Here is a 15524-nt window from a genome sequence, read left to right on the forward strand (position 1 = left end):
GAAAAAAATGAACATCATTTGTCTGTTTAATTCACGTAATTTACTCATCCTGGAAAATGAAAACTAATCATTTTCATTATGGTTTATAATTCTGTTAACTCCTTCATTCTCAGGTATTGGAACAATTTGCACTACAACACTGGAGGAAAATACCTGCATCGAAGCAAAAATCTGTTTTAATTGGAATTCCAAAAGCTATGAAAATATTTCAAGTAGCATTAGTGGTCTCTAATTAAAGAAAATATTTAAAAGGAGCCTAAAATACTCAAAAGCCAATTTTAAGCAATTTAAGAAGGTCTAAAGAAAGAATAGTTTTATTTGTGCTGTGTGAATGCATGGTTTTAATAACACTAATGAGAAAATACATTTTGTGATGGTGAAGGATAGAGTTATTTAGAAGAGATGCTATAACTAAACTACTGTAGAAAATTCCTGAACTTTCTAAACTCACACTCCTCCTCTCCATTGCAAGCCATGGCCCATTTTCTATATATTTGTGATTCTCAAACTGGGGATTGTACTCTCAGCAGAAAAGCTCACAGGTCCAATAGGTCAGATTCAGCTGATGATGTGATACTGTCTGCCCACAAACACACCCAGATTTGCTCCAGAAACACTGCTCACTAGTAGACCACTTTGATCTACAAAATGGTGACCTCCACAAAGTGACCTCCACATGCCATGTGTGCAAGGTCACTCTGTGCAGAGATCACCATTTTGTAAAACAGTAGCTTCCTGGATGCTATTTAACCTTTGCACATACTGGCTGTGCCAGTATCTAGACTTGAGGAGTGAGACCTGAGTTCAGAAGATACTTATCTGTGGGAGCAGCAGGTTTACCAAAAGAGCATCCTCTCTGCTTGACCTGGTAGTTCCTGCTAGCCTTTTCTGAGATTAGAATATGCAGTGGTTTGTAAGATGCTTAAGGCAGGGCCCATAACTTCTTATCTGCCACCCACTTAATAAAGAATCACTGTAAATTGTTGTAAGTTACTGTTTGTGATGAAACTATCTGGCCTGCCACACATTACCTGCCAGAGGGAGTAATGGTTTGCCTCCTTTTTTCCCTGATATGGAATATTATAAAGTATTACTAGGTGTGAAACCTGCTTGCAAACCCTCATGCCATGGATTTGATAGCAGCTGAAATTGATTAGCTCACTGAAATTTACTGGGATTAATTTTTGGGAAGAACATATGCCCAACTTTCTCTTCTGGAGTTCTGGTTCACAGTCAAGAATGAGTACCCTGCACTCTCAACACCTGCACTGAAACTGATGTGTCTTTCATGAGCACATATTAATATAAAGCTGTATTCAGCACACTTGCATCCATCAAGTCTCAGCATCCATCTACCCACTGATGTAACAATTAGATTAGATGTATTCTTTCTACTACACAACCAGATTTGAAAAGTCGTGTTGCAACACACTAGTCCATATGCTCACACTAGAGAGCATTAAACAACATACTTAAAGTGTAAATTCCTTGGATTCCTTGGTTGTCACGTTGCATTGCCAGGGTCACAAGAACAAAGTCTCAAAATGGGGTCATGCAGGCATATATATACTACGCAGTGACTCCAGATTTTCTATTTGTGCTTGATGAATTTCCATGCAACATGATGTACGTTTTCCCCCTCAGGCTGCACATGTTCAACACTTCCCCCACACTCCCATCTCTAGAAGTATATAGACAGAGCACTATATTTTTTTTAAATGTGCACAGAAAAAAAAGAATTGAGTTTTATAACTTTGACTTTCCTTCTCTTCAGACTGTTGAAAGAAAATAAAAAGCATACACCAATGACGTGTCTCCAAAGGGAGTTAATCAAGAATAGCTGTTTTGGAATAACTCCACAAGTGGACAACTATTCCAGAACAATATTACCTTATTCTGAATTCATTTAAACCAAACTAATTTGGAAGAAGACACTCTTATTTACTGTTAGTTTGTTTTGACCTATCCTGTTTTGAAACAGGAGTAGATTAAAGTCCATTAGGGAATTTAGAGCACAGCAACAGACGGTTAGGATAAGAGCAGGATAGCATAAAGTAGGTTTACACCCCAGCTTGCTGCGTGCTAACTGTTCACATAGATAAGCCAATTTTAATCTATGCTATTTCAAAATAAGACACTTATTTCAGAATAAGATGTCTACACCTGGAATTAATCAGGAATAATTAATCCATGTTAAATTCATGTGCTACTTATTCTGGATTCATGTTCAGTGTAAAGAATGCAATATGTGGTTATTACTGATGACAAATAAAATCTGTTTTAAACACAAATAAAAATGGGCTGATTTTCAGAGGTGTTCCCTTCCAATGAAATCAGCCAACTTATTTTGTTTGATGCTTGTAATAATATGAATAATCTAAATTTACTTCACCTCTGCATGCACAGCTATGATATTCACTAATGCTTCTTTCAAATAGTTTCTGACACCTGAAACAAAACAAAAAGGGTAGTCAGTCACTTTCACTGTGATATCTTGACAGAGCTATGATATTACACTCTTCAATTATACTGTTCCAGTGTACTTTTTCTTTTCATTTCTTTAACTAACACATTTGCAATCATAGAGGCAGAAAGAGAAAGTTCCAGTCACACTGCCACAATCTATTTCCTTTTTTTAAAATCAAATGGAGAAAGGCACATTTCCTTACAGCAAAAGGTTAGAGAAGCCAGTAGGTTCCTGTTTCAGTATTCTTCTGTTGTATGACAGCCTAACTTTGATAACCTTTTCAGTTTACCACAGATCCAATATAAAAATAATCCCTTAATCTAAAGGTCCTGTTAATATACATGAAATATACCATATTATATGTGTATCAGGCAAGTGATATTTTAAGAAGCAAACAGACAACAGGATTACATAGCTTGCAGAAGATCTCACTCCTATTTCTTTTGTAGCTTCTTTGATTGTGAAATATTATTATAAATGGAAATAACAAATCTTGTTTCTATGGAAGTGGTTTTAGCAGATATTACTCATAACAATTTATAGCAGATGTCATACTTATGTAGAAGAAGTTTCTTTGGGGAAAAAGTTCATCAAGCAGTTTATTTTCTGACCTAAAATGTTTACAGTAGTATATAAAATATTTGTTCGGAATGAATTCATTTTGATATGCTTAGTTATAACATTCAGTCTATGCTGTTCTATTCTTTCCTCAGCTGCAACTGATGTAAATCTGGAGTTACTTCACAGAAATGGACTATTCTGTTGTAAATACAGAGTAACAGAATGTATCTGGTCCTTTGTGTACATTGCTTTGCAAGCAATGCCAACATAGGTAGGGTTGCCAGGTGTCCAGTTTTTATGTGGGAACCTGGCAGCTCTTGTCAGCATTACAAAACAGGCTGTTAAAAGTCCAGTCGGTGTTGGCGGGCTCCCTACTTGGCTTCGTGTGGCTCCTGGAAGTGATAACATGTTCCTCTGGCTCCTAGGTGCATGGGTGGCTAGCGGGGCTCTGCGTGCTGCCCCTGCTGCATGCCCCGACTCCAAAACTCCCACAGGCTGGAAACCGCAGCCAATGAATGGGAGCTGCAGGGCAGCACCTGCAAGTGGAGGCAGCACATATAGCACAGAGCCTACTGGCTGCCCCTATGCCTAGGAGATGAGAAACATATGACTACTTCCAGGGAGCGCCCCTTCCCCAAGATAAGCACTGCTCGGAACCTGCTCCCTGTACCCCCTCCCACACTACAATCCTCTCTGCAGCCTTGAGTCCCCATCCCATCCCCAAACTCCCTCCTGTAGGCCACACTCTGCAATCCAACCTTCTGTCCTAACTTTGGACACCTTCTGCACTCCCACCCTTTGTCTCCCCCACTCCAACTGGAAGCTAAATGGGAACCCTTTTTCTGCACCCAAACCCCCACCTGGAACTCACCCACCCTTCCACGCTCCAATTCCCTGCCTGATACCAGAGTCCCCTCTCACATCCAAACTTCCTCCAGGAGTCTACACGCTGTATACCCTCCCACACCTCTGTTCCAGCCTGAAGCCAAGTCCTGTTCCCTGAACCCCTCATTCTTGGCCCCAATTCAGAACTCTTAGCCCCAGCCCAGAGCCCATACCTCCTGTGGCACCCTACTCCCCTGCCTCAGCCTGCAGCCTCTTCCCAAATTCCAAACCCCTCAATTCTACCCCCCCATTAGTAACCCAAACCTGCACTCCAAACCCTTCATCCCCAGCCCCACCCCGTCCCAGCTAAGAGCCCCCTCCTGCATCCTGAAGCCCTCATTTCTGGAACCACCTTGGAGTCCACACGCTCGATCTGAGCCCTCATGCTCTCCTGCATCACGACTACCTGCCCCAGCTTGATGAAAATAAGTGAGTAAGAATAGGGCAGACTAAGTGACAGAGAGAAGGGGGACAGAGTGAGTGGGGGCAGTGCTTCAGAAAAGGGGTGGGGCAAGGATGCTTGATACTGTGCAATGAAAATGTTTCCAACCCAATGAAGAAACCAAAGCGTACTCTCTCCACTGTCACGTGACAGTGGACTCAGTTTGTGTGTTTGCTTAGTTTAGTTTAACTGCTGGCACTGCAAATCTAGCTTGAGACTTGAAAACCAGGCTGTACTTTTTACTTTCCATCAGGACTAGTTCAAACATTCCCAGAGTTCCACTAGCACTCACCCTTGCAATCCATATCCCTCTCAGCTTAGTATTAAATCTGTATTTTGTATATATAAAATGTATACATTTTCTTCGTTATTCACAGATGGATAGAGCTAGGAAGACTAAGGGGTCCAGACGCATCCTGGATAAATCTCACTTAGGGCAGGTCTCCTACATTCCCATACTCTTTAAATCTCACTGGGGGAGGGAGGGCATGGTGATGTTGTGCATGGGGTAAGAGAAGTTTTGCAATGCGGGCTAGGCCCTAAAGTCACTGATTCGCCAGGGTAGAGAGCGATACTGAACTGAGATCACAGATATTCCCTGCTAGTACTGTACGAGGAGGAGAAAGGAGCAGAGCAAGTACGTAAAGAACACTTTCTCCATCTCATTTTCTCCACCCCCTGTCACCCACCTCCTTGCCAAAGGATGCGGTAAAGGCTAGGATTTTAACAAGGTTCAAAAAAAGAGCTAGATTGATGCACCTAACCTCCATGAATCTATGGCTATAGTCAGGATGGGTAGGAATGTGGTCCCTAACCTCTGTTTCTCTGGAGGTGGGTGACAGGGGAGGGATCACACGATGATTACCTGTTGTGATACCTCCCTCTGGGGCATCTGGTATTGGCCACTGTCGGCAGACAGGATACTGGGCTAGATGGACTGTTGGTCTGACCCAGCATGGCTGTTATGTTCTTAAGGACCCTTCACAACTCCGGGGTGTGCTGAGTGTCCAAACTGGTCTTCTGAGCTACTATAACTAATCTCTGTGATTTCTTCAGAAGCCAGTGTGGCCTGAGGGACAGCCACACTGTCTAGCTGCTCAGGTGGCCTGGGTAGTAGCTGCACTGGCCACTGCTGGAGCAGTTGTATAGACAGCCATTCCGAGCAGCTCCACGGTCAGCCACACTGGCTGCTGCTTGGGTGGCCTGAGGCAGCTGGTTTGGGGACCACCTGAGCAGCAGTCCTAGGGGTGGCTGGTATAGCTGCTGCCTGGAGCCCTCCCCAGAGCAGCGATTTGTCCCACCTAAGATTTAGTGAGGGGTATTTATAGTACAAGTCATGGACAAGTCAGGGGCCATGAATTTTCGATTATGGTCCATGACCTGCATTTGACTTTTACTAAAAATACCCATCACTAAACCGTAGCCTTAACTATGACCATGTATTAACGTTAGAGGCCTTGGTCACATCTGTGTAACTCCACACTGTTCAAATTATGCTTTGAATCACGTGTATGCAATACTATCACTCTTAATGCATTTACACCATTATAAAGTAACTGATAACCTTTAAAATCAAAACTTAGGAGACAACTATGTTCACTCGGCATTGGAAAGAACAGAATCACTCTTTGCTTGTTGGTTCTGAAAGTTTAATGGGAATAAAAAAAATATAACGATCTATTTACAGCATTAACCTCAGTAGACAGGATTCAGAATACAGACAGGGAGCAGATCTGTTCAGGAAGAAGGTTTCATTTTTACATAATCACTTCAGTCCAATGCTATGCCTAGAAACACAGGGCTTCTCATAAACTCTAGTTGTTCAGGTGGCCTTGGCATCATCAGGCTTTTATTTATATATTCACACGTTCTCTTCCTTGAAAAACAACAAGTAGTCCCGTGGAATCTTAGCGACTAACAGAAATATACATATAGTATCATGAACTTTTGTGGGTAAAACCTGATGAGATAATCTGGATTGGAGAAATGAAGGGGGATCCTCAGAATAAGAAGGGAGAGGAGAAAAAAATTACCTGTCAATTGTAGACCCAGTGCTAATGAGGCTAATTGAGTGGGCTGGAAGTGTCCCATTCTTAGCTTTTGATGTCAATAGGTTGTTGAATGTAAGGAAAGCTGGTTTTATAATACGCTAACCTGTTCAAGTCGTTGTTCAGGCTAAGGGAGATGGTGTCAAATTTGCATATGAAGGTTAATTCTGCACTCTCTCTCTAATTGGCTTGTGAAATTCCTTTGTAGAAGAATGGTTACTTTTAAGTGTATTAATGAATGCCCACGGTGATTAAAATGTTCCCCTACAGATTTATTTGTTTTACCATTCCTGTGTCCATTAATCCTTTGTTGCAATTTGGCCACTACAGGCAGTCCCCGGGTTACGTACAAGATAGGGACTGTAGGTTTGTTCTTAAGTTGAATCTGTACGTAAGTCGGAACTGGCGTCCAGATTCAGCCGCTGCTGAAACTGATCAGTTTCAACAGCAGCTGAATCTGGACGCCAGTTCTGACTTACATACAGATTCAACTTAAGAACCCCAGGCATCCCCAAGTCAGCTGCTGCTGAAACTGATCAGTGGGTGATTCCAGGAAGCCCGGGGCAGGGGCTTCCTGTAGTCAGCCACTGGTCAGTTTCAGCAGCGGCTGACTTGGGGACGCTTGGGGCAGAGCAGCTGGGGTGCTGCTGGGTTGGTCCAGTAGCGCCGCCGCTCCTCGGCGCTACTGGACCAACCCAGCAGCACCCAAGCTGCTCTGCCCCAGGTGTCCTGATTCAGCCGCTGCTGAATCTGACCAGCAGTGGCTGAATCAGGACGCCTGGGGCAGAACAGCTGGGGTGCTGCCCGGTTGGTCCAGTAGCACCCAGAGCGGTGCTACGGGACCAACTGGCAGCGCCCCAGCTGCTGTACCACAGGTGTCCGGAGCAAAGCCATGGAGCACGGGGGCAGCGGGACAGCCCAGACGCGCCGTGGCTGTCCTGCTGCCCTCGGGCTCCGTGGCTTTGCTCTGCTTTGTTCCCCATCCCTCTGGTCTGCAGACCAGGGGGACGGGGAGCAAAGCGGCGGAACACGCGGGCAGCGGACCAGGGGGACGGGGGACGGGGGGGGACAAAGCAGAGCCAAGCCGCGGAGGACGCGGCCAGTTGTCAGCTGACCGCGTGCTCCGTGGCTTGGCTCTGCTTTGCCCCCCCCCCCCCCGTCCCCCTGATCTGCAGACCAGGGGGACGGGGGCAAAGCAGAGCCAAGCCGCGGAGTGCGCGATCAGCTGACAGCCCAGACGTGTCTGGGCTGTCAGCTGGCCGGGCGCTCCGCGGCTTGGCTATGCCTTGCCTCCCCCCCTCCCCCGTACCCCTGGTCTGCAGACCAGGGGGATGGGGGGGGGGGCAAAGCAGAGCCAAGCCTCGGAGTGCGTGGGCAGCGGACAGCCCTGTCCGCTGCCCACGTGTTCCGCCGCTTTGCTTCCTCTCCCTGGTCTGCTGGAGACCAGGGAGAGGAACGGCCCCGTTCGTAACTGCGGATCCGACATAAGTCGGATCCGCGTAACTCGGGGACTGCCTGTATACATGGCAGAAGGGCACTTGTTGGCATGTATCACATTAGTGGATGTGCAGTTAAATGAGCCCCTGACATGGTTAGGTTCTGTGATGATGTCACTTGTACAGATGGGTGGACAGAGTTGGCAATGGGATTTATTGCAGGTATAGGTTCTTGGGTGAGTATGTTTGAGGTGTGATGTGTGGCTGCTGGAAAGAATTTGCTTCAGGTTAGGGGGCTGTCTGTAAGTGAGGATTGGCCTGTCCCTCAAGGCCTGTGAGAGTCACGGGTCATTTTCCAGATTAGGCTGTAGATGTAGATTGGCAATCGTGCGCTGGAGGGGTCTGAGCTGGGGACTGTAAGTGATGACTCATGGTATTCTGTTATTTTCCTTGTTAGGCCTATCTTGAAGAAGCAGATTCCTGAGTACTAGTCTGGCTCAGTCTAGTCTTCACTTCTCCAGGTGGGTATTTAAATTTAAAGAATTCCTGATAAAGATCTTAAAAAAATCCCTTAAAAACAACAAGTGGTCCTGTAGTATATCTTAGAGACTGACAAAAAATATATAGTGTCAAGTTACCCTTCTGAGACTGATAATGCTCTTGTAGGTGTTTGTCTCTGTCTATGGGATTGGAGCAAATTTGGTTGTATTTTAGATCACTTCATCTGAAGTGGGTTTTGCCCACGATAATACATTATATATATTTCTACTAATCTCTAAAGTGCCACAGGACTACTTGTTGTTTTTAAAGTTGCAGACTAACACGGATACTCTTCTGAGACTTCTTTGAAAAGTTTTTCATTTAAACTAAACAAAAATAACCAAAACCAAAACTGTAGTGTAACTGCATTCTTTCCAAAGTTCCAGAACTTTATAAATCCCTCTCCGCTTTTGCTCTTTATTACAAGGTGGAAAGGGGAAAACCCTGCAATACAATTTTTTTTTTTATGATTTGTGAAACTGGCTGAAATAATATTTTCCTTGTAATTATCAAACCAAAGTGGGGATATTATTCACTACTATCTGTACCCTGTCAAAAGTCTCAGGTTGATGTGAGATTGTGAAATATTCCCTTAATCTCTTTTCCTTTTAATCTATCTTTCCCCTCTTCTCCCCTACTTTCCTTTCTTACAGCTTAGAACCTTTGTAGGTTGCATCCAACAAAGGACAACACAACCACACATAGCCAGACATAGTCTAATGAATTAGCATACTACATCAGTTCTGCCTTAGGAAACCCATTAGAGAGGTAGAAACATTTTTGCAATAGACATGGTCACTGATCATAACAGCTATCAGTCACATGGAAAAACATGAAGAACAAATACCAGTTGCATCAAAGCACTGGAATTTTGGTCAAAATGTTTTTCTTTTTCATAAAGTATTTCTGAATTAAATTATACATTACATTCTTCAGAGTAACAGTATGCATTAAGCAAAGAGAAAGTTAAAAAAGAAAACATACAGGATAAGTAGACACAGTTGAGTTATGTGATCTCAGTAAAAACTAGGAAAATGACACGTTGCTGATAAACATTGTTAGCAACTGCTCCCACTAAACCGGCAAGATAACGAACAGTTTTGTATCTCTTACACTTAGTAAAGGCCATTTTCAATAGCTGTTTGAGGAGACTTGTTATGACAACCGTTATCATTAATGAGTCAATTTCTAACCATATATAGAGCACAAGCAGTTACTATAGGGATGTTAACAGACACTTATTTTTGTAAACGTGTAACCGCTGAATATTTCAGTGGTTATACGTTAACATGCAGGGGAGCAGGCGGGAGAGCTGGCTTTTAAGCCGGCTCCCAACATGTACCGGTTCCTGCCTGCACCCCCTCCGGTACTGCTGCCTCTGATACAGCTTTCAAGCTGTCTCCGCATGTGTACAGTGCTCCTACCTGCTGCCCCCCTTTCCCTGTTGCCTCTGAGGATGGCAGTGGTGAGGAGAGAGACAGCTCCCAGGGAGGGCTTAAAAGTTGGCTCCCCATGAGCACTGGTTCCTGCTTCCCTGCCTTGCTGCCTCTGATACAGACACAGCAAGGGGGAGGAGGTTGCATGTAATCGTTAGGATTAACCAATGAGCCTAGGCTTATTGGTTAATCATATAAACAGGTACATGCTAACATCCCTAGTTAGAGGGAGCATGTGCGTGGTGGTGCTGTGCACAGGGGCACAGGGTGTGCTGTGTGTAGGGGCAGGGCCCAGGGACCATCGTGGGGAGCTGATGCTGTATCCTATGAGTGGAAGGCCCAGCTTCCCCACCTGGTCTAGCGGCGGCTGCAGGTAGGAGCTGAGCAATAAAGAGCTGGGGCGGAGGCAGAGCTCCTGATGCTCCAGAGCACTTAGGGCCGTTCAGAAAAAAGACACCCCCATTTTGGACCAACCACAGCAGTTTTGTATTGATGAAGCATTTGGGAAGGCAATCTATTTTCTGTTAAATACAATTTTCCATTTTATGCTTTAAATAGTTTAGTCTGTGGCAAACAAAACCCCCCAGAAAGTTCACTTTTAGAAGAAAGTTTAACATAGAATGTAAAGCTTTTGCAATGACTTGTACAAACTATGCAAAAAAACAGAAGGGAAAGATTTGTGGTTCTGAGAAGTAACAGAAACTAAGTTTGCAGTCACTCAATGGAGTAGTAGTTCAGGAGAGGGTCAGATACAGTGTGATTCTACCAAATACACTGCACTTGGGTATACAGATTGAGCTGCAGAAGAACTGTATCACTGAATTCTTCACAAACTTAACACATACAAACACACACACACACACACACACCACTGCATATCAAATACACTGGTTATGAGAGCTGGGTTTCTGAAAAGCATTCAGCCAATGTAGTAATTCCACAAAAAAACTGCTGGAAGGTAGAATTGTGTGGGATGCGTATGTTCATACAAGTTGCCCATAATTTTAAAGTGATGTGTGCAATTTTAAAAAGCAAGCTACAAAATTCTGCATGCACAGAGTGTGATCACCTGACAACACAGAATATATTTGAACTCATCAGGACATTCTCTCTATCTGCATCCAGCAAGCTATTCTTCAAGAGCTCAAATATATTAAAGAAAACACTGAAAGGGGATGTGATCATCAAACATTGTAACCTCTTCCGCAGCCTAGAAAACTCAAAGCTCAAAGAGCTCTGAATTCAGCTAGGAAGCAGGAACATAAAGGAATTTTTTTAAACTCAAAGAGCCTACATGTAACATTTTAAATATTTAAGATTTGAGTTGCTTTAAACATTATATATAACACTGGTACAATTAATTAGAAATGTTAGCTCTTATTTTAGTTGTCTCTTGCCAAGTGGACCAGTCAGATTGTATACTGTGGGTCAAGTGGTATGAGTAAAGAAGGAATTAAGGTAAACAAGTTTTAAGAAAAAGTGTCATAATTAAATAGTTTTGCTCAAAGGTAGTAAAGCATACTAGTGATGAGGGTTGATGTAATTTCAAAAGGTAGGATGGAAGACAGAGAAGAAAGAAGCAGGAGAGAAGGACCTTAGGAAATTTTTTACCTACCTTTCTGTAATTTGTTGAATGCACATGTCCATTCTACTGTAGGTGTGCACACATCTTGTGCATAGTTGTTGGAGATTTTTTCCCTCAGAAATACCTCTTGGAGTGGCATTAGCATCCTCTGGTGTCTCACACCACTGCCTGAGAGGTACAAAGGAGAATGCTGCCCTCTTTGGAAAGTGAGTCATGGAATGGACACGTACATCTTAAGAACACTTACAGAATGATGGGCAACCATTTTTAATTTGTGAGAGATTACACATGTTCATTCTGTTATAAGTGATTCACCAGCAGTTTGAACTGGAGGTTGACTTGGAATCTACTTGAACAAGGACTGAAGGACCACCTGTCCAAACCTGGCAGTATGTCTAAAATTGATGAAAGATGGTATCGTGAGAGGCAACCACATGAACTGACAACAAGACTGCCATTCTACAAACATCCAGTATTGTTACATGGCCCAGAAAGGATACAGAAGTTGCCTGCAACCTGCTTGAGCAAGCCACCATTTTACCAGAGGTGCAATATCAGTCAATTGGTAGCATAAACATATCTAGCTAGAAATCCAGGAAGAGATCCTCTGATGACCCTTTACTCTGTCAAACTACAATGAAGATCTAAGAAAAAGATCTGAAAGACCTAGTCTGATAAAGGTAAAAAGCCAAACCTCTTACAACTCCAGACTATGGAACATCTATTTCTCTTTACCTGAATGAGGCTCTGGAAAGAAAGTAAATGCATGGCCTAATTAATGTGAAAACTGGAAACCAAGTTCCACAGGAATTGTTCCTAGAGAAAAATTTGTAAGAAGGTTTTGGCACTGAAGGTCACAGCTCCCTTACTCTCCTGTCTAAGGTTATAGTAACCAAGAAGCACACTTCCATAGACAAGCATAATAGAGAAGCATTACTAGCAGATCATTGGGGAAGGGTGAAGGATACATCAACTTTGTTTAAAACTAAATTTAAACTCCACTATGGAATGAGGCTGTGAATGAAATATGAACAAACATTTTAGAATGTATATAGGATTTTAAAAAACAAATTAGTTAGTCATGGGGGGGAAGGGAGGGAGAAAGCTGAGATACTTATAACAGAGTCCAATAGGTGACCAAGAACTAGCTCTTGTTGTTTCAGAAATAAAAAATTGTCCAAGATAATGTAAATCAGAGTTTGAGTTACGGTGAGATGCCTTTTTGTATGGACCAAATGGAGAATCTCTTCCATTTAGCAAGGCAAATAGACATAATTGAAGGCTTCTTACTATTTAGCAGAACATTCTGTACCCCCTTCATTGTCAGCAATGAAGTATCCATGCTGTTAGACGGATGACCTCAAGGTTGGAATGGAGGTAGCAATGGTGGTTCTGAGATGATCACATCCTCATCTGCCAGGAACCGCACCAGAGCTAAACAGTGTTGATGAGAGGCGGGTGGAATCTTCCTTAACTTTGGACAAAACTTTGGGAAGGAGTGGAAGTGGAAGGAAGGCATAGGGTTAGTCTTTTAATCAGGGTAGGAGGAAAGCACTTCAGTGAACTAAGTGATGTGTCACACATCATCCTCCATATTGGTGCACATAAAAATTCATTCCTTACAGAGAAATAAAAAATTTGAGGGAACACCGTCATTAATTTCAAGGAATGCCCCTCCACCCCAGTTTGTTTGCTGTGTTGTCCATAAAAACCAACAAATTTTACTCCCTTGATATCCAGAAGGAATACCATGTAAACTAAACGGATGGCCCATAGCTTCCTGATATTTCTTTATGGAGACTTAGATCTTGAGGATACCAAAGGCCCGGAAGGGCACTTAAGTGTACTTCTCAACCAAGATCTGAAGCATCTGTGTCCAGAGTGATGGTCTGTTACAAAAGTCTTGGGTGTAGACAGTACTAGAAAGGCCTCCCAAGTCAGTGGTACTGAAAGCTGCTCCAGCACCCCTCCAAGTCCTAGCCTGAGTTACATGCCTTCACTGTAGATTCTGAAGGTGGCAGTGCCAAATCTTTGGGAGCTTTAGGTTGTCTCTTCTTAGATACAGGAGACCTCTGACTTGCGACTGACTGAGTTCCGACCCCCCGCACTTACAACCATTTTTGTAAGTTTGGAAGGAGCCAGAAACCCCCGACTTACATCCTCAGCCTGCATTTATGAAGACGCACAGCACCTATCGTAAATGAAGGTTCAAGTTACGACGTCCCCGACTTGTGACGCTTCCCCTGGAACCGATCATGTTGGAAGTCAGGGGCCTCCTGTACCTGTGATGAGTATTTGCCTCTGGACACAGTCAGAATGGGGGAGAGGGGGGAAATATACCTAGATGATTCACATATCTTGGTACCCATTTCAAGTGGAAAGCACAGATTCCATAAGCAGCTGTTTGAATATGGCAGCTCTGTTTTTTTTTAATTGAGTCTTGAACCTCTACAAATGTGAAATTTATCACTCACATGCACCACTTCCAGTCACATAAGGCAGCTATGTCATGGGTCACTCACTGGCATAGATGTGTTACAGCAACAGGCCTTGAAGTCAGCAAAATGAAAAATTAGTTCTGTACTAAATCTGATACCCAACAAGGAACTGGGAATCCCACTCTAAAAATTACTTATCCTACACTTATTTTTAGATCTGTATCTTATATGTTCAAATACACTACCCTAGACTATAACCTAACTCAAAAAGAGGGGGAAGTCTTTCAGAGACAAAGATCAAAGCTCCAACAACCATCAGCAGCAATAAGAAGGAATTGAGGAGTGTTGGGGGAATCTTTACTCCTGCATGAAGTGGTGAGAGGCATAAAAGGGCACTCATATTGCATCATATATTATTGCTGAAGGAAAAATCTCCAAGAACTGTACACAAGGGCTGTGTCTACACTGGGCCACTTATTCCGGAAAATCACCGCTTTTCCAGAATAAGCTGCGAGCTGTCTACACTGGCCCTTGAATTTCCGGAAAAGCAACGATGCTCTACTGTACAAAATCAGCTGCTATTCCGGAAAAACTACTCTGCTCCCGCTCGGGCATAAGTCCTTATTCCGACACACTGTTCCGGAAAAGGGCCAGTGTAGACAGCCCAGTAGTCTTTTCCGGAAAAAAGCCCCGATCGCGAAAATGGCGATTGGGGCTCTTTTCCAGAAAAGCGTGTCTACATTGGCCACAGACGCTTTTCCGGAAAAAGGGCTTTTCCGGAAAAGCAGCCTGCCAATGTAGACGCTCCTTTTCTGGAAAAACTGAAAACGGAATAGTATTCCGTTTTAAGCAGTTCCGGAAATTCATGCCAGTGTAGACACAGCCAAGTTGTGCATACACCTATAGTGGAATAAACATGCAGTCATTCAAAGAAGAAGCTCATGATGATGTAAGGCAAATACTCTGTTACAAAGAAACAAGATGGGTGAGGGCTTTTTGGAGGGTTTTTTTGGGACCAACTTCCTTTGGTGAGAGATGAACTCCTGAGCTCTAGAACTTCTAGAAGAGGAACTTGGTGGAGTTCAAAGGCACATCTCTTGCACCAACAGAAGCTGTTCCAATAAAATATATTACCTCACCCACCTAGTTTCATCTTATATTCTGGAACCAATATAGCTATAACATTGCAAACATATAATAAGAAAGAGAAACAGGTCAGAGTACTTCCTGCTGCTGTTTTTCTATGCCTGGAACTAAGATGTTTTGGGAAAGAACTCATGGGAGATCCTAAGGCTGCCAATTGCAAGTCAGTTTCAATTGTCTCTAAATTCTCAAGGACAAGGGGAATTAATCATTGACATAGAAATTCATTCATATTGTTATTATGCTGCTACTCCTTTTTTAGACAATTTTCAAGATTCAGCTCTTTGATTTGCAGATGAGAAATCAAAGCATGGTGAACTGATGCAGAAACTGGAGCCAAGACCTTTTTATTCCCAAATGTGGTAGACACCTCCAATCTCAGTTTCAAAGATCCAGTCTTTAGTATAGGGAACAGTGATTCATACTGTAGATCTATGCCACAATGTTGGCTAGCATTCAGCATTCTTTATGGAAAGACCTGAAGGTGCACGAGCATTGTTTTTAGTGGAAGTACGAGCCTGGTAATGTGAAATCTGAGTCTAA

At 43.2% G+C, this 15524-nt stretch overlaps 1 protein-coding gene across 3 annotated transcripts in view; it reads right to left on the reverse strand.

The window, feature by feature from the left end:
* Positions 1-15524, reverse strand: part of EXOC2 (exocyst complex component 2) — a 191467-nt gene that overhangs the window by 15513 nt on the left and 160430 nt on the right. For all 3 annotated transcript variants that reach the window (XM_075921345.2, XM_075921343.2, XM_075921344.2), the window contains one exon: positions 2393-2448. In XM_075921345.2, coding sequence (XP_075777460.2) covers positions 2393-2448 — 56 coding nt within the window. The remainder of the gene's footprint in view (positions 1-2392; positions 2449-15524) is intronic.

This window comes from Pelodiscus sinensis, chromosome 2, assembly GCF_052426305.1.
Source record: "Pelodiscus sinensis isolate ZL-2025 chromosome 2, ASM5242630v1, whole genome shotgun sequence".
Lineage (NCBI taxonomy): Eukaryota > Metazoa > Chordata > Testudines > Trionychidae > Pelodiscus > Pelodiscus sinensis.